Genomic DNA, 19,282 nt, shown 5'->3' with positions numbered 1-19,282 from the left:
CAGTCTCTTACTGCTTCTCCTCAGTCTACGGTCTGCAAGCTGAGCTGTGCAGTTACTGCAGCCTCATTGAGAAACCGTGGGCTTGTGATTCTGATACAGGCAGATTTCAGATACCACAGAGGTGCTGGTATTGCACACTATCTGGCATCAAGATGGCCGCCGTTCCCGAGTGCCACCACAGTACATTGTCTTGCAGAGCTGCTGTGCTGCAGTCAGCTCTGGCGCAGTCGCGAGCCCATAGGGTGCACTGTTGCCTGGAAACTTGCCAAGCAAGTTTGTGAAAAGACATTTCTCAAACATGTAGTTCAATATTATCCCTTCAGCTGGAAAAGCAAGATCATTGTTCCATTTTGAGGAACCAAAACACAAAAATACTGTGGCCAGACTTTCAAACAGCCCCAAAACTGCTTGAGTGTAGGAATGTCGAGGCCAGGCAGAGACCACAGGATAAGGCTACATGTTGTCTAAGTTAATGACAGAGCTACCATTTGTAACACAGAGTAAATTACTTTTCATAGCTTTGTTCATTTCTGTGAGCCAGCACTTTACTCGAGCTTTTATATATATATATATATATATCCTTTCATTCATGGTTTTAATAGCATTGTATAGAGAGGGACTGGCTCATTCTATGCAGAGAGTGAGGTATCCAACACACTTGTGTACATACAGTTGTAGAAGAGTGGCACAATTTTGTTCCATTAGCTGATCATACTGCACTAGGGTAACCAAATTTCGTGGATGAAAAATGCAAATGAACATTCAAAGAGCACAGTTAATGAGAGCATTGTATCGTTCAAGTACTCGGACATTTGTTTATTCGCAATAAAATTGTCAACTTTTATTTAATTTAATAGTGTTTATTAAAGTCCAAACGCATGGGATCAAATTTACTCTGAGTAAAATGTACTCGTATCAGAGTTGATTTAACGTGGAAGATTTGCCTGTGTATTTGGCTGAGAGGAAAGCCTGGCCCCTACTGGCTTGCTGACACCAGTTCCATCGGAACCCTTGTTTTTAAGCAGGGGTGCGCCCCATTCTGGACTGGACCCGTTGTTCATCCGCGAGTAATTCCAGTCTACAGGAAAGACTTTCCTTACGACATTATCCGAACAGATCAATTCAGAATGTGGTGTGATAAGATCCTGCAGTGTACCCATATTTGTGAAACCGCTTATCCTCGTTTCCACGTTCCCGCATTTTGTTCCCATCTTGTTTTGTTTTGTTTAACTTTAATCTCAAAATGCGTTTATTTTGAAACACATATCGCGCAGTTGTCAGGTACCGATGACGATTTGTGTTTCACCAAAAAGATTGACTCAACACGATGATTTTTAAAGATTTTTAAAGCCTTTGAAGTATTTTCCTGTATCACTTTTCCTTTATCATTTATAATCTATGAACGTGAATTTACATACGAACCGAATAGTTAGATCGCATGCCACTACCTTTATGTCCTCAAAACAGTCGTACTCGCTGAGAGGCCACGCCTGAAATTTCATGGGCGGAGGAAGAATGTAACTTTTGCGAGAAAAAAAAAACTTGCCGTTCGTGCAACTGAGTGCGAGAGGGGACCTAACAGACATGGCTGGAGTCGCATCTACACTCGCCAAAAAGCGGGCACTAGCCGCTGGCTTCGGCACCAACGCAAACGCTGTCAGATATCAGAACCAGGACTTTGAGTCGCTGAGAAGCCAGTGCCTCAGCCGAGGGGCTCTTTTTTCGGATCCTAATTTTCCAGCTGCGCCGGAATCTTTGGGTTTTAACGAGCTTGGACCGGGCTCATCGAAAACTAGAGGCATTCAATGGAAAAGACCTGGAGTAAGTTTCAGTTATAACTTAGTAACGATTTGAATATTGTTTTCTGACGGCTTTTTACTGTTTGTGTGTAGCCTATATGTAAGACCCATCTACAAAAGTAAAAGGAAGTTCTGGAAATGTTTTTCCCAGTAGGCTAAAACGTTTTGGCATAATTGCAACATTGATGTTTATGTTATGTGTAATTGCCTGCGAAAGAAAGGTAGGTGCCTTATCATATTAAGATGGGCGTGGTGGCCGAAGTGATTGCTATTTTATTTCGAATCCGAATGTACGTTTGCTGTCCTGTTGTGCATACGTCGACTTCGTTTGTCGTTAAAAAAGTGTTCTTTTCTGGTCAAAGATCACAGTCCATTCACATTCTCTGTTCGCATGCCTACAACTTCTACCGACGTTCCCAGGATTTTACAGTTTCCTACAAATATGTGATGCGGGGGACGGCGGGGCGGGGCGGGGGTGGTCGAAAGTAACATAAAAGTAGTGACGCAAAAAGTGTGTTGGATATCACCGCGTTAGTTTTTGAGAATGTGGCGTCAATTAACCATGACCAACTTTTTTTTACCAAGGAACTGGTGTCAAGTCCGATGTTCATCGTTGGCGGAGCCACCAGGACAGATATCTGCCAAGGAGCACTAGGTGAGCTGGTGGATTGATATCGTTAATTTAGAAACCGTACACCGGAGGAACATCACATTTTAATGCTGAGGTGTCAATCTCAGCGAATACTGTAAATGCCTTTTTTGCTGCGTTTGCTTCAACCTTGGGGTTTCGTTTCTTTCACATAGTGGTCTATCCTGAAGGTTTAGCTACTTGGGATGTTTTTTGGGAAATGTGTCAGAGGAAAAATGTAAACGGATGATTAACTGCCTAGGCAAATTCATTATGCCTGAGTAATTTGTTGGAGCAAACCCTAACAAACGCATTCGCTCTGGATCAGAGTTTGACACACCAGCCGGCCTCCCAGTCCACAATCACGATCTCCTACCTAACAGTATGCAAATTCATTAACGGAAAGGGGGAGGTGGAGGGGATGAGAGCCACCAAAAGCTGTGGACGTGTGTATGTTCCTTATGAAGCTTATGCATCTATTAAGGTCAGGCTTTTAGCTGACATAAAATATGAAGCGGAAACTCTAAGCTCCTAACTCGGTAGGGTTGTGCATTGCTTTTGTTAAGATTTTTTTTTTGGGTTAACCAGAGCCTTTTTTTTGAGAAATAGAGAGACAAACTAACACAAACTATGAGAACACTGTTTATGGACATGGGGATTTAATCAGAGTCTTTGGGGAAAAAATATGCAAAGGGCAGAATGTGTTTTAACATGAGACAACAAACAAAGCTTACCTGTAAATTTAGGACATACCAGCCAGCGCATTGCAAATGTGGCCTATTTGATTTCTTAAAAGGAACATTTTGTTGTTGTACAGCTAGTGGTACGTGCACTGTGTGTGTGTGTGTGTGCGTGTGTGTGTGTGTGTGTGTGTGTGTGTGTGTGTTGAGAGCCCTCCTGGAGATGTTTTGGGACTGCCCTTATCTTATCAGAGACTTTGTTGCAGAAGTATTGTTCTGTTTGCTGTGTGTTTGCATGTTCCCGCATGCCCAGGGATAATTTTTGACACCTCTAGTCTATTACAACCTGCACAAGTGACATCTTTTTATTTGCTGGATCGCTTCATAACAAATACGCTCTTAGTTAAGGTACCCACTACTCAGTACTGATTTTAAATCAGTTTGGCTGTCTTATTTTCAGTTTCAGGCTTGGAGGTTGACAGAGACAGGCTACGCTGAACAAGCTATGCTAGGTTCAGGTGGGGCCTGTACTGCAGAGCAGGAGTAGTGAGTCAGCCGGATGACTGTACTAAGTAAAAATCGGAACAGCTCTTTTCACTTCAGTCCATGTTCCAGATTCGGGAGGGTTCTGGGTTTTACTCAGGAGTAGTTATCCGGCCAACTCGGTAATCCTGCTTTGTGATACAGGCCCCCGTGCTCTGGTGTTGTGCTCTTCATCGTTGACCTTGTTTGTAATGTTTCAGAATCCCCCCTCCCCCCCAAATGTTTTGTGTTTCGGGCGTTTCCTGCTTTGTTTGTCTGTAGCCACAACCGCAGTGTTTCCTTTTCATCTTGTTAGCAGTGTTGGTTAGCTGCAACACCATATCTAACACAGGCGTTGAAGTTCTGTCGTTATTTCATCGTAAGACTTGACAGTTTGTTTTTTTGTCCACTGTAGGGGATATGAGTCTCTGGTCTTTTTCTATAACAGCCATATATTCTTCTGCACAGTAAAATGTCCAATGTTAATTCGGCTGGACTAACAGAGCACATTTAATTTCAATAGGGACCATATGTGCTCTCTAAGCCTTGATTTAACACCCAACATTTTACTGCGTATGCTGAAACTTACACTGCAAGGACTGCTTTTGAAAAAGGTTTTCACTGCGACATGTTTTTGGCATCCAAGGCCACAGGTTTTATGTTTAAAAAAAATGTATATACTAAAACATTTTTGCTCCTGAGTTACAGGAGGATGTGCTGTAAGTTGTATGGATGCCGGTCATGAGATGTGTAGCACTAATGTCTAAACAACAGTAAAAGAATAGCTTTGATTGTGCAGAGATGGGGTGGGTAGCAGCTGGCCCTGTGTAACTATGTAGATCATGGGCACAGAACTGGGCACAGATTGACAGGAAGAAGAGGAAAGGCCTGTCAGTGTGATTCAGAGACAGAGCAAAAGGGGAAGTTTGGGTGGTGTGAGATTCATTGTCCACACAGACTGTTCCACAGAGTCTGTTGCTATTATGCCCTTATGACTAACGAGTGATAATAATAATAATCCTTAGTTAACCCTTGGAAGGGTCGTGTGTTGTTTTGGAATGTTTTTTTAAAGAAATTTTAAGCCAGTGTTCTAGAACTCTGTTGCTTTTAATTCAGCAGTAGTGATTTTTAAGAAATTTTAAGCCAGTGTTCTAGAACTCTGTTGCTTTTAATTCAGCAGTAGTGATTGTTACATCAGCATTAGAATGTTCAGTTGAGAACATTCAAATCACATATTTGTGATCTCACACCTTGAAGGGGTAAGAATGGTTCAGTGCACATTATCCACAGGGTTGCTCGTTAGGCACCTCCGCCCTCCTCCATCTTTTTTTATAGCGTCTGTCGGGCATCCTGCAGTACGCTGGTGGTGCACAGGCCCGGTTACCCAGGCTTCTGGAAGTAGAAAGGTCTGTGCTGCTCTGTGAGAGCAGTCCTGATTACGGCATACGCGCGAAGCCGCGGCACGGTGAAATGAGTCCCAGCTGCAGGAACGGAGGGCATGCGATCCGAACGAGAGGCACACTCATGCGCAAAATATGTGCTTTTTGAGGAAGTGCTGGCCATTGTCTTTACTTGAAGTGCTCGGAGTGCCATAGCTGCGGTCTGCCGTGTTTATTTATGGAGCTCTGTTGAAACTATCAAAACCAGCCTACAAGGCTCTGTCGTAGGTTTACCCTGTCATTCTATCAAAGTATGTTGCGCAATTCAGCATTCTGTTTCCGTTTCAAATTTTACAAGTCTGGCAGCACCAGTCTGTTAACTGATACTCTGAAATGTCCACTTGGCACAACTTTATGTGAGATGCATGTTAAATTATGATATATATTTTTTTTTAATCTCCTGAAAATGTGTCATTCAGCTTGCTGAAGGGCTGAAAACTATCAGGGCGTTATGTGAACATGATTTTCTTAGATTTGGCAAGGAGCCAAGATGGGAGTATTTTTGAGAACTGATTGAACAGAGCTGGATCTCACAGAGGCTGTAAGGGAGGTTGTTTTGCTATGAAAGCACAGTTTGTATTAAAGCAAGGCCTGAGGGAGAAGTTGAAACTGTTTTTTGTAATGAGGGGTTGGGATCAGGAGCGAGGCGTGACCTTGGCTTTGCATCTGTTCCACTAAAGCAAAGGTCAGTTATGATAGCCTCCAGGCTTTGTCATGAGAATCAGACCATTTCAGGTCAGGGAAACTGTAGCTCATACGTACAGTCTGAAATGGCATTTTCTGTGAGCTATCTGAATGCCACTGCTGCCACAAGTATTCAGCGTTCTTCCGTGTTTCTGTTTATTTCTCCTTGCTTTGTCTCCATAGCGATTACGCTTAGCCGCATTGCTCACAGAGTTCTGTCTTTTTTCCCATGATCCCCAGGTGACTGCTGGCTCCTGGCAGCCATTGCCTCTTTAACTCTCAATGAAGATGTTCTGGCCAGAGTTGTCCCCAGTGGACAGGACTTTGGGGACAACTACGCCGGCATCTTTCACTTCCAGGTAAGTCTGTCCTGAGGGTTCCAGTGTTGTGCTTCTACAGGAAGTAAAGATGATGAATAAGAAACGGAGGTGACTCATCCCTTTTTATGGTCTCATCTGACTAATATGGTATTCAAATATTTTTAAACATGCATGAGACTGTAACTAGTGCAGTGCATAATAAATTATATTGTAAATATCAAAGGAAAGAATTTCACAACCCTGGGAACACCCACCAGTGGGTTTATCAGTGTGTGTGTGTGTAGAAAGACTGAAGAAGGTTGTGTCTTAATTTTCCTAAAACTCATTTCCTTATATTCTCAAATAGACCCAGCCCTGCTGGCAGTGTGTGAGTGTAATTTTGGGCAAAGTAGATCTGGTTTAAGGGCAGAGAAGCTCCAGACACTCAGAAATACTATGACTCATACTCAAGAAAAAATACATATCCCTCAAAGAACACTGGTCTGTGTCCCAAGATGCCTTATTGTCTTTGTAGGTGGGGTGGAAGGAAAGGAATTTTGGGTTTTAGGAAGTGGGGGGTGGGGGGTGGTCAGAACGATGGAAAATTAGTGATTCCAAAAGGGGGCTGATTGGATCTGTTGATGAAATCGAGCTTGCAGCACTAATGTGCTTGTTTATCCACTGGATTTATTTTAAGCCAGTCTAATGAGAAATGAGATTACACCACAGTTGTGGGCTTGCCTAAGATGGCTCTTTGAACTCTCCTAACAATAAAGCAATAAAAGGAGGTGTCTGGCTAATTACGTGACTGAAAGTTTAATTAATTAATTAATTAATTAATTAATTAATTAATTAATTTAATTGTAATGTGTAAATAACTTGAATGACTCAGTTATTTCATAACTTTACTTCAATGTTCCAACATTTAAATCATTTAAATCCATTAAGTGCTTATACTAGTACAAGTGCATTGTTTTGCAATATAATTTTCCTTTAGAAAAGTAGGAAATTTCTCATTAAAAACTGTTTGTGGCAGTACCGGCAGAGGGCAGGAATGCATTTATATATCAATGAACATAACTGCTAGTGATAGTGACGATGTGCTGGAACGTTTACCATTTTTTAAATCCGTTATGTCTGTGAATTGTTCAGTTCTGGCAGTTTGGAGAGTGGGTGGACGTGGTGATCGACGACCGGCTGCCCACCAAAGACGGGGAGCTGCTGTTCGTCCACTCGGCCGAGGGCTCTGAGTTCTGGAGCGCCCTGCTGGAGAAGGCCTACGCCAAGTGAGTAGGCTGCACAGCTGGTCGTGACACTGAAATGCGCAGAGCAGAGGTTCCCAATCCTGTTCCTCGAGATCTACTTTCCAGTAGGTTTTCACTTGAACTCTGACAAAACATGCCTCATTCCACTGCTAGAGATCTCGTTGAGCTGGATGATGAAGAGTGAATGAATGTCACCATAGGTTGAGATGGTGTGGCACCAGCCACTGAAGTTTGTTTGGTGGTATCAGGACCAGTAAGACTGGTTTTCATTTTTAAGACCTTGAAACACATCCAAGTGTGGTTTTCTTGCCCTTATCAATGTACAATATATTTATACCAATAATAGTATGCAAGCCAGTGGCACCCAACCCTCTTCCTGGAAATCTACTGTCCTGTATGTTTTCATGGTTACCCAAACAAAGCGCACCTCATTCACCAGCTAGAGGTTAACTGCTAATTACTAGAGTCCGGTGTGCCAGATCAGGGTTGAAATAAAAACCTATAGAATGTTCAATCACCAGGAACTGGGCTGGGAACCACTGGTGTAGAGTTTCCTAAAGCATTTCCTAAAGAGTTTCCATATGTATATATGAAGAATTCACATTCCCTACGGTCACTATCGAAATCCTAGAACACTCGCTACCTGAATCCCATCATAATCGTTATCAAAAATTGCTACCAAAATCCTATGATTACTACCTGAATTCCATAACATTTTCACTTGGAAACCCATAATGATAACTTCCCAAATTCCATAGTAATTTCTGCCTAAATTCCATAGCAGTCACCATCTAAGTTCCATAACAATCGCTGCCCAAATCCCATAATATTTTCTACCTAAATTCCATAGCAGTTACTACCTAAGTTCATAACAATCACTACCCAAATTGCTTGAACAATTGTGACCCCACCAAAAGGAAGATTAGACCATTTAGAAATAACTTCAGTTCTTTGATCTATGTAAGTGTGCTGTTGGACCTGAATCCTTGTAGTTTCCAAAGTTGTGTGTACCAACCTTAGCGTCTCGTAGGTGATTGCTAATCATCACCTGTGATTGTGCTCTTTGTTCTGTATCGGCTCGTTGGTGCATGACAGGGTTTCTCAGCCACATGCATTGTTCATTCAACTTAAACACAATGAGCCAATCCACAGGCATTGTTTGTTCAGCTCCAACGCAACGAGCCAATGTGCACGCATTGTTCGTTCAGCTCAAACGTGACTAGCCAATCCGCACACTTTTTTATCCACTTCAAACGCAACGAGCCAATCCCCACGCGTTGTTCATTCAGCTCAAACGCAATGAGCCAATCCGCACGCGTTGTTCATTCAGCTCAAACGTAATGAGCCAATGAGGGTCCCCCCTGGCTGGATCTCCACCGGGGCACGGCGGGCGCGGGTCTGAGGCCTTCGGGTTTCTCTTCCAGGGTGAACGGCTGCTACGAGGCTCTGTCCGGGGGCTCCACCACCGAGGGGTTTGAGGACTTCACCGGGGGCATCGCCGAGAACTACGAGCTGAGGAAAGCCCCGTCCAACATGTTCCAGATCATCCGGAAGGCCCTGGACGCCGGCGCCCTGCTCGGCTGCTCCATCGATGTACGGCGTCCTCGTCGCCGCAGAACCGCTTCCGGGTCGACCGTGCCGCTATGACCCGTTCATTTCTCCTCGGTTTAAATGCTGTTGATCTGATTTTTATGTTGCGGGGTGGGGGGTGGGGTTGGGAGTCTAATCACTGTACAGCTGGTATCAGGATGTCTGTACCTGTAGTTCCTGTCCATCCCTCATCTCTGCCTTTCACTTTAGGCTGAAGTGTTATTCTGAAAGCAAAACTGCATGAGCTAAGTGCATGCATTATGCATGATAACCAGTGTTTAAGTAAAAATATGCCCATAGGCTGAGATGCCTTTTGGCGTCTGCCACTTGAGTCTAAGGCAGAATCAGTCTCAATAAGATTTGTTTTCATTTTTAAAACTTTGGAACACATCCAGGTGTGGTATTCTTACTTTTATGAATGTACAATATATTTATACAAAACATTGTATGCAAACCAGTGATACCCAACCCTGTTCCTGGAAATCTACTATCCTGTATGTTTTCATGGCAACCCTAACAAAGCTCACCTCATTCCGCAGCTAGAGGTCTTGATGAGCTGCCAATTAGTACTATCAGGTGTGCCAAATTATGGGTTGAAATGAAAACCTACCGGACAGTATATCTCCAGGAACGGGGTCGCGTACCGCTATTATAAGCCAGGCTCATTTCTCTGAATGCTTTATTGTGATCACTGTTTTTGTCTGTTTGTCTGTCTGTCTGTCCAGATCACCAGTGCTGCAGATTCTGAGGCTGTAACCTATCAGAAGCTGGTGAAAGGGCATGCCTACTCTTTGACTGGCGCTATGGAGGTAGGGCATCAGTCTGGTTTCCTTATTGAAGGCCATCCGGTGACCTATAGGGCAGCAGTGTAGCATGAGAACTTGGTTCTTGACTCAGAGGTTGCAGGTTCGATGCCATAGTGGACATTGCTGGTGTGCCCTGGAGAAAAGGTCCTTAACTGTGATAAAGATGTCCAGCTCACTCGGTAAAAACGCTGCATGCTGTGCATGAGTGAGCACCACGGACTCGGAACGAATCAGAACCCAAGCCAGGGCCAACTGTGGCCGACGGTCCCACAGGGGCAGCGCACGGTTGGCTTTGTGTTGCTCAGGGAGGGATACAGACCGCGGGGATAGCGGTGTCAATTGCGTTAGCGACCCTTATGGACCCCTGGTATTTGGGTGCGTGTTGAAAGCTGCATGTTTTTCTGGAAAAATAAGTCAAGCATGATAGGCTCCAGCACTCCCAGCAGTCCTGACCAGGAATAAGTTGGTTAGAAAGTAGATGAAAGTAGATGATCTTAGTAGGTGAGTTGACAGTTTTCTGGACGGTGTGAATGACCTCGCCCTCGTCCTGTCTCAGGTGGACTACCGGGGGCGCAAGGAGAAACTGGTGAGAGTTCGGAACCCCTGGGGCCAGGTGGAGTGGACAGGAGCGTGGAGCGACAGGTATGTCATATCTACAGATCCGTCCCAGAGTGCTTTGCGGCCAATAGCCGAATTCCTACACTACTTTAAAAGGTTTAACTGCGGGGTGTCCAATGTTGTCCGACAGGGGCCGGTGTGGGTGCAGGTTTTTGTTTCAGCCCATTTCTTAGACACCTGATTCTACTTATACAGGTCTCGACTGAAGACCACGATTAGTTAATTAGTTGAATCAAGTGCCTTAGTGCTGGCCTATAACAAAAAAAACTGCTCCCACACTGTCCCTTTTTTGGATACGATTGGACACCCCTGGTTTAGCTTGAACCAAGTAAGAATAGATTTGCATATGCCTGTCTGTCATGGAAACGCAGGTCTTGTTGCGGTTCCCTCCCTCGTTGGTTCTACTCGCGTCCCAGTGGTGTGTTTGAATAAAGCTAAGCTCTGTTTCAGCTGACTTCTTTGCCCTGGGTTCTGTCCCCCTCCAGCTCGTCTGAGTGGAACTCCGTCGATCAGTCGCAGCGTGACAACCTCAAAAAGGACGATGGCGAGTTCTGGTAGGATGCTTCAGGCCAATGGCTATGTACTGTGCCTTGCCTTTCTAGAGCGCAGAATTGTATTAAGATCGTCAAACTCCGTATTAATGCCCATAATTTTGCATGAGATGTTGGATGTCAGGTGTCCACATACTTCTGGCCATGTAGTGTATTTTTTTAACCAGTTTTTTCATTAGTTGATGTGAATAATGATGCATAACAAATCTCAGTCCATGGTTCTTTTGTGCTTGAATCTGTCAGTGACCTGTCAGTAATGCTTTGTCTTTTTCAGGATGGCATTCACAGATTTTATGAGGCATTACTCTCGCCTGGAGATCTGCACTCTGACCCCAGACTCTCTGACCAGTGACTCCTATAAGCCCTGGAGTGTGTGTCACTACAACGGCAGCTGGAGGAAGGGGTCCACCGCGGGGGGCTGCAGGAACAACCCCTGTGAGTACTAACCACACCACCCAATTATGACATCACTTATTAACCTACCACCACACTACCCGATTATGACATCACTCAGTAATCTATCACTACACCACCCAATTATAACATCAGTCGATAACCTATCACCATACTGTACTGCCCAATTATTACATCACTCCATAATCTATCACTGCACCACCCAATTATGACATCAGTCAGTAACATATCACTACACCATCCAAGTATGACATCACTCGTTAACCTGGCACCACACCACCCAGTTATGACATCACTCACTAACCTATCTACATAACCCAGTTATGATGTCACTCACTAATCTAGCACCGCACTCCCCAAATGTGACATTGTTCATTAACCTAACACCACGCTACTTAGTTATGACATCACTCTGTACTGCATTACTCAGGACCACATCAGCCAGTGCTACGCCATTTAGTACCACATTACCACACGCATACAACACTATTTCTGTGAATTCATCTGCAGTGTTAATGGTGTTTGAAGTGGCTGCTGAAAAACTGGGCCTTAGAGCAGTGTGCGTGTCTTGACACGTCTGTAAATGGATCCCAGCAATCGACTGAATGGCCTTGCGTGTGTGCAATGATCTCAGAACACCTCCCCCCCAGCCCGCGAACTAGAGCTCAGCCCCCAAAAATGTCAACGGCATGGTCTGGCCCCCCGGGCAAACACATAAGACCTCTGTGAATCTGGCTCCGCAGACGTGTGTCAGACGTGCAGGGGCTTGCCAAAGTGGTATGAAAGGTCTGAAAAGGGTCAAACGTACAAGCTCCTCAAATATCAGGTGTCAGCTCACACCTATTGAGCAAGCAGCAAGTCCCACTGCAATTTCCACTCACTATTTATCGCACAGCAAAGAGCTCTGGGTTCTGATAAAAGATGCATTACTCGTGCTGCTTGTGTGTACAGACACTATGTTCATCTACCAGTGTCATTCTATTCATCATTATGTGTTATAGCATCCATCACATGCAAACAGAAATTTTGTTATCTATTTACTATTTTGTGGATATTTTTTGAGGAGATATGTGGATCTTGACTTGCTTTGCTTTTTAAATTGATTTCATTAGGACAAGGCTGAGTACATATACATAAAATGCAGCATATGAACAGTACCCTGGGATGGGATAAGGAATTAAAGCATGGTGCCTTTGTGCCCCCTCCCCAGACACTTTCTGGATGAACCCCCAGTTTAAGATCACTCTGGCGGAGGAGGACGACGACCCGGACGATAACGAGGTGGGCTGCACCTTCCTGGTGGGCCTGATCCAGAAGAACCGGCGCCGCCTGAGGAAGTCAGGCGAGGACATGCACACCATCGGCTTCGCCATCTACGAGGTGACCCCTGACCCCTCACCCCTGACCTGTGCCACAGACCTGCACCACACTTAGTTCAAATACATAGTTGGACTATTTTAGTGCTTTTGATTCCGGTAAAATGTAAAAATGCTCTTGCAGATCCCTGAGAGTTTTTTGACCAAACTGTCTTACTACACAAAATGTAAAATAAGATAAAGAAGAATTTTCTACCTCTCAAAATTGCTGAAAATAGGTATTTTTATTTAAAATTGTAAGTAATCTGAAGGATTTAACCCAGGCCTGACCTTAAAAAGTGAACTCGTCAGGGAAATTGACCTGCAGGTTTTCGACTTTCATCAGTTATTTTCATTGGTTTGTTAATAGTGGTTTGTTTGGCTGTGTTTCAGGTTCCACCCGAGGTGAGACTTCTAGAGCTGAGACAGATCAGCTCACAAGGCAGGAAGCTGGGATGTGCAGTCATCTGAGGTCAAAGGGGCGGAGTTAAAAGAGTTCAACGGCGCAGCTTTTCTGTTTGCTTTTTTAACCTTTTGAAGAGTAGGGTTTTTTTGGAGTGTTTTTTCAAAATTCTAAGTCCGAGTTCTAGAACTCCATTGCTTTCAGTTAGCAGTAGTGATTGTTACATCAGCATTAGAATGTTCAGTTAAGAACATTCTAATCACATATGTATTTGTGATCTGCAGTCTGTCAACCTTTATTTAATTTTTGGAAGACACACTGAATGAGCTTCACAATGGTTCCAATATTACAAAATACAATTAAAACAACAATAAATGAGTAAAAGTAATTTAAAAATAATAACTAAAAAAAAACTAATATAACAGTAATAACAGAATGGCAGTAATAATAATACACCTTACACCTTAAACCTCTTTAGACAATAATGAACTTTCCTTTGATAGTTCCAACATCTGGATTGCTTTGAACAACATTATCTCCATATTGTGATGTAAAAATATTTTCCTGCTTAAATAAATTAGTTGGAATCGTTTTCTGAATTTATGTCCATAGTACTGTATGACGTCTGTTTTGGTCATGCCAAGTCCAGGGAAACACTTGTGATTATTTGAAGAGAAGGAAATAAACAGCAGTATTATGTTTTGACCATGTTGCCCGGGTGACATAATCAAAACCAGTTCGTGCAGTCACGTTTGTTCCCGGGATGTTTTGTGACCTTGTTCTGCCAGTGAGGCCTTCATTCTGAAGGACGAGCTAATGGTTTTGTTCAGTCATGCTTGCTTCTTTATCCTGATTGGCTTTCTCTCCCGTCAGTTTCACGGGCAGAGGGAGGTCCACCTGGATAAGAACTACTTCCTGACTCACGGGCAGAAGGCCCGGTCCGAGACCTTCATAAACCTGCGCGAGGTCAGCACTCGCTTCAAAATGCCCCCTGGGGAGTACCTCATCGTCCCCTCCACCTTCGAACCCCACAAGGACGGGGACTTCTGCATCCGCGTCTTCTCTGAGAAACAGAGCGAAACTCAGTAAGGACCCCGGCTGCCCTTGAAATGGCAGTATACATTTGCATATTTGTATTGCCATCATTGTGAATTAAGAATTTAAACGATTCGACTGAGCAAGTGACGTTCAGCAGCTTGACCTCTCTGTACCATTCTCTGTAACTGTTAAAACTAAGCCGTTGTGAGCTTGGTTCATACTTTGGTGACCTGTGAAAAAACGTACTACTGGTAGATGTGCTGGAGAGCCAGTAGGGGGCACTGTCTCCTCTAGACAAATAGAAATCCTGGCATAGAAGGTGCCTTCCTTTGGTTGAGGTCATTTTGGGTCCTGGCACTCTTTGAAATGGTCATTAAAAATTTGCTTGTGGCACTTGTTTTGAAAGCCCCTGCTAACCCCTGCTATCCTGGTCTAATTCACCCAAAAACTCCCTCTGTGTCTGGCTCTCTAATTATCCCTTACATCTGATTGGCTACACAATCTATTACATGCTCAGCCTACTGGAATTCCCCATGCTGGTTGCCACTGCAAATAAGAAATGTGTGCTCAGTGTACCTATCTGGCTAGATAAAAACACAAAAAAATTGTTTTCAAAAATACATGGGTTTCCAGTAGTATGCCATTACTGAAGAAGTACTTGAGGATTCATTTTGCTTGAAATGATTTCACAAAAATACCAGTGCCAATTAAAACCAGGGAGAAACCTCAGATTTCACAGTTACGCCTGCGTAAACCTGCTCTCTCTCTCTCAGGCCCTGTGACGACCCTGTGGAAGCAGAGCTGGACGACGTGAGTAGTGTTTACATCAGATACTCGTATGATGTCATGCTTTCGCAATTTCTGTGTGTAAATACATGCTTGTGCGTGTGTGTGTGTGTGTATGCGTATGTGTGTGCGTGCGTGCATGTGCGCGTGTTTGTGTATGTGTGTGTGTGTATGCGTGTGCGCATGCGTGTGTATGTGTGTGTGTGCGCGTATGTGTGTGCATGCGTGTGTGTGCGCGTGTTCGCGTGTGTGTATGTGTGTGTGCGCGTGCGTATGGGTGTGTGTGTGTGTGTGTGTGTGCGTGTATCTGTGTGTGCATGCGTGTGTTTCATCAGGAGACTGTGTCTGAGGATGAAGTGGACGCCAGCTTTAGAGGACTCTTCACCAAACTGGCCGGAAGCGTAAGTACTGAAAGGGTTTTTGAAAACTTTGTCTAGATGGCACTGAAGACAGCAGTAGAAGCAATGTGTTAGCCGCAAGAGAGAGAAAAAAAGGTTCCTTTTAAACTGTTGTTCAAGCATAACTTTTAAAAGCTAAAACAAATTATTTAAAAAAAATTTATTTTATTTCTTATTTAACCTTTATTTACCCAGGGTAGGTTCACTGAGCATGGATGCTGTTTTGCAGGAATGCCCTGCTTCACAGTCATACACAGTCACACCTGGGAGCTGCCCAGTACAACCACAATCCTCTATTGTTGGCCACTGAGCCTATTTAAAACTGCACTGTGTATGTGTGTGAAATAAAGGCAGTCTCCCCTGTGGTGATATGTGTAGGCACTATATGTTATATAATATTCTGGAATATTTTTAAGAAAAAGAAAACTTTAAACTTGTTATAGTAATGTGCCGACTTGCAGAACCTGCTGGACCTGTCAGTTGTTAAATTAATCTATGAAGGCATAAAGGATTTAAAGTCATTCAGTAACTGTGTAATATAATGGTTAGGGAACTGCTCTTGCCACGAAAGACTGCATGTTTGATGCTCAGTTAGAACGCTGTGGTAGTACCATTGAACTAGGTATTTTATCTGAACTGCTTCAGTGTGTGTCCAGCTGTATAAATGGACGCTATGTAAAAATGCTAAAGTTGTCTATGTTGCTCTGGATAAGGGCGTCTGCCAAATGCCTGCAATGATTAATGAGCTGTTTTGTGCTTCATGCTTCCAGGACATGGAAATATCTGCAACAGAGCTGAGAACCATCTTTAATAAAATCGTCGCCAGACGTGAGCATTTTTTTTTCCTCCCTGTGCCGCCTCAGCAGAAATACATGACCATGTCAGTTGCCAGAATTGGTAAAGATGCCAAATGTGTTGCAGGTACCGACATAAAGACGGATGGATTCAGCCTCGACACCTGCAGAATCATGGTCAATCTCATGGACGTATCCTTCCTGCGCAGGACTGGAATGTTTTCAGTGTTTGTGATTGCTCTCGGATAACACTTCACTTTGAACTGTTCTCCATGAAGCCTACATTACTGTGTCATAAGCATGGCATTACACCTGTCATAACAAGTCATGACTGAATATTACGGCTTCTGACTGGCTTAATAACACTGTCATAATGTATGCAGTGAGCGTTTATTTTTAAATATGTTTTGGAAAATTGCTTAAAACATCGTGTCATAATAACATTTGTCATGAGATATACTACACTGTCGTTGATGGTTATTGCATGTGCTATGCATATGGGAATGTCATTTAGGCTTTATAGCGTATAAAGTCCTAGTAAATGTTCACATTCCTTTTGTTCACATTCCTTTGCAAATAACCAGGGATCATACACCAGGATTATGAACAGGGAAAGTGATGTGAATAAATAATTGTACACCACCATACTGCATATTGGGTTTACTGGGAATCACAGGTCTCCTTGACCCTGATGCAGGACAGTGGTAATGGAAAGCTGGGGATCGGGGAGTTTGCCACCCTGTGGAAGAAAGTCCAGAAGTACCTGGTGAGAGAAACTCTTGGGGGCTGTGTGTCACATGGTCCACTGCTTCCCTATGTAGTGGGCTAACTTGTGTGCTACTGTAGCCAGTTTATTCGGTTGAAGAGTAGGTTTGAAGAGCAGGTTTTTTGGATTTTTATTTTTGTCTAAATTCTAAGTTGTATAACTCCGCTGCTTCCAGTTACCAGCAGTGATTGTCACATCAGCATTAGAATGTTCCGTTGAGAAAATTCTGAACACATATTTGTGATCTCACACCTTCAAAGGGCAAAGGAAATGGCTGGCTCCCTACTTAGTCCTCTACATCTATTAATCTTGTTTGGGGTTTTAATTTTGGTCTACTATTTCACTTCTCAAACCTAAGTTATAGACTGTTACAGAGCAGTAGTGGTCATTTCTTTTAAGAGATGAAAAATATAGAACAGTTAAAGTGTGATAGCACAAATACTGGGTTCTACAACGTCTGCATGCTGTCTCTATTATTACAGGCAATCTACAAGAAGAACGACCTGGACGGATCAGGGAACATGAGCACCCCAGAGATGCGGATGGCTCTGAAGGAAGCAGGTATGTCCGATCAACAGGTGGGCATCCAGGTAGTGCACGCAGGTGTGACTCGGCCATTAATTAAGCTGCTAATATCCCAGCATGCATGGCGTCATGTTTGCCTATAAGTATGGCTAACATGGCCACAGGAGGAGATCACAGTGAGTTTGAAAGAGCTGTGACTGCTATAAGGGGCTTTAGTGACCCAGAGGGCTCAAATTTTCAGCTGATTTTTTACAGGAAACTGTCCAGACTCTGTAATTCCCGAATTAGGCCTGAAAAAAGCCTTTTCTGCTTCATTCAACTATACATTATTTTATTAGAATTCATTGTGAAATGATAGTGTTACATTCCTCCTGCAGAATTCTGTATGCTGGTAGACCACTACTACTACTACTACTACTTCTTCATCTTCTTCTTGTCCTCCTCCTCCTCCTTCTTCTTCTTTTTCTTCTCCTCCTTTGCTTCTTCTTCTTCTCCTTGTTATTCTTCCTCCTCCTTCTTCTTCTTCTGCTTCTTCTTCTCCTCTTCCTCCTCCTCCTCCTAGCCTGGTTCTGCAAGCCTTTGTCCCAGCGGCTAGACCACATTTATTTTCGTCCCTTCAGGTTTCACTCTAAACGACAGCATTCATCAGATCCTGGTGGCCCGCTATGGTGAATCCGACATGACCATCGACTTTGATAACTTTGTGGCCTGTCTCATGCGTCTTGAGATGATGTTCAGTAAGTTCAGAAGTTCGGTTTTCCTTCTTAAGCTGGGTGGGGAACATAAACCAGGACGTGAAAATTTGTTTTGGTGAAGAAGAAAAAAAAAACAGCTGAGCAGATGAATACAGATTTATACTTGCGTGATGCTAAAAATATTGACAAAATTTGAGTGTTAAATCCAGTAAACCAATTGGAACACGTGCTGTCAGCCAATGGGAGGATATGTCTTGACAGTTCAAGATTCCCTTCAAGACTCGCTTCTAAGGTTATTGAGATGAACCTTTGATGTAACGGAACCTTTAATGTTATATGCAGCCAAACAGTGTGTTCTGTAATGTAATAATTAAGTTATGCCTTGTTCAGAATGGATTCATATGCATGTATTATTCTACAATTTGGGGTGCATCTGGCTAAAAAGGTTTTGCTTAGTCTCTCAATGGACTCCTGTAACAAACTGTAATTGTGATAATTTACTGTATGTAGAAAGTATAAATACTTTTTGTTGTACTGCTACAGAAAATGACATAACTTTGTGGTTCAAGGCCCAATTAGGCTAAAGGCTAAATTGGATAATAAGCCTGTAATTTCAGTATGCTGTAAAAATTGCAATAATTACCAGACAAGCGCTGAGGTGAAACTTTTCTCTTCCCTGTAGAAGTCTTCAAGAAGCTAGACATTGATAGCAGTGGCTTCATAGAGCTGGACTTCTTTCAGGTAAAGAACTTTTGCAGTTTTTTTTACAGTATAAATATAGGCCTATCAGTTATATATGGAACATAATAAAGGATGCTAATTGGTTCTCCTGGGTTACCTTTAAGATGCAAAGAATCTCAATGGTTAGGCTAATTTCAAAGGCTAATTTATTGTTTTGTTTATTTTTTCTGTCTTCTAGTGGCTGACATTTTCTATGATCTAGAAGACCTCTGCACAGAAGTTACAGGCCATTATACTGACCATTTTAATTAAGTTTTGTCATAGAGATTTTAAAGTTTTTATCACTGTGTTGTATGCCTTTATACAGAACTTTTTAATTGTAAATGCTGCACAATGATGTCTGTTGTGGATCTTTTATAAGGCTTGGCATAGGTATGACCACATAAATAAATTTGTCAGTCATGCTATGAAATGTGTTTGTTGCTTTTTTGTGTCAGTGTTCATTTTGAATGCACTGTGTATGCACATGACTATCTGTGCTCAGTG

The 19,282-nt window shown here is 43.1% G+C and overlaps 1 protein-coding gene across 1 annotated transcript; it reads left to right on the top strand.

Moving 5' to 3' along the window:
- The first annotated feature begins 1,459 nt into the window (after nucleotides 1–1,459).
- capn2a (calpain 2, (m/II) large subunit a) lies at nucleotides 1,460–19,208 on the top strand. The gene is made up of 21 exons (XM_035399813.1): nucleotides 1,460–1,821; nucleotides 2,385–2,454; nucleotides 5,993–6,111; nucleotides 7,204–7,337; nucleotides 8,741–8,909; nucleotides 9,632–9,715; nucleotides 10,269–10,354; nucleotides 10,816–10,884; nucleotides 11,156–11,316; nucleotides 12,506–12,675; nucleotides 13,044–13,055; nucleotides 13,927–14,138; nucleotides 14,865–14,901; nucleotides 15,213–15,278; nucleotides 16,046–16,103; nucleotides 16,197–16,261; nucleotides 16,767–16,835; nucleotides 17,318–17,396; nucleotides 17,981–18,097; nucleotides 18,738–18,796; nucleotides 18,975–19,208. The coding sequence occupies exons 1-21, from the start codon at nucleotides 1,585–1,587 to the stop codon at nucleotides 18,996–18,998; spliced, it is 2,097 nt and encodes a 698-aa protein (XP_035255704.1). The 5' UTR covers nucleotides 1,460–1,584; the 3' UTR covers nucleotides 18,999–19,208.
- Nucleotides 19,209–19,282: the final 74 nt, after the last annotated feature.

This window comes from Anguilla anguilla, chromosome 18, assembly GCF_013347855.1.
Source record: "Anguilla anguilla isolate fAngAng1 chromosome 18, fAngAng1.pri, whole genome shotgun sequence".
NCBI lineage: Eukaryota > Metazoa > Chordata > Actinopteri > Anguilliformes > Anguillidae > Anguilla > Anguilla anguilla.
The sequence above is the reverse complement of the archived record's forward strand: the minus strand, read 5'-3'. Positions and strand labels throughout refer to the sequence as shown.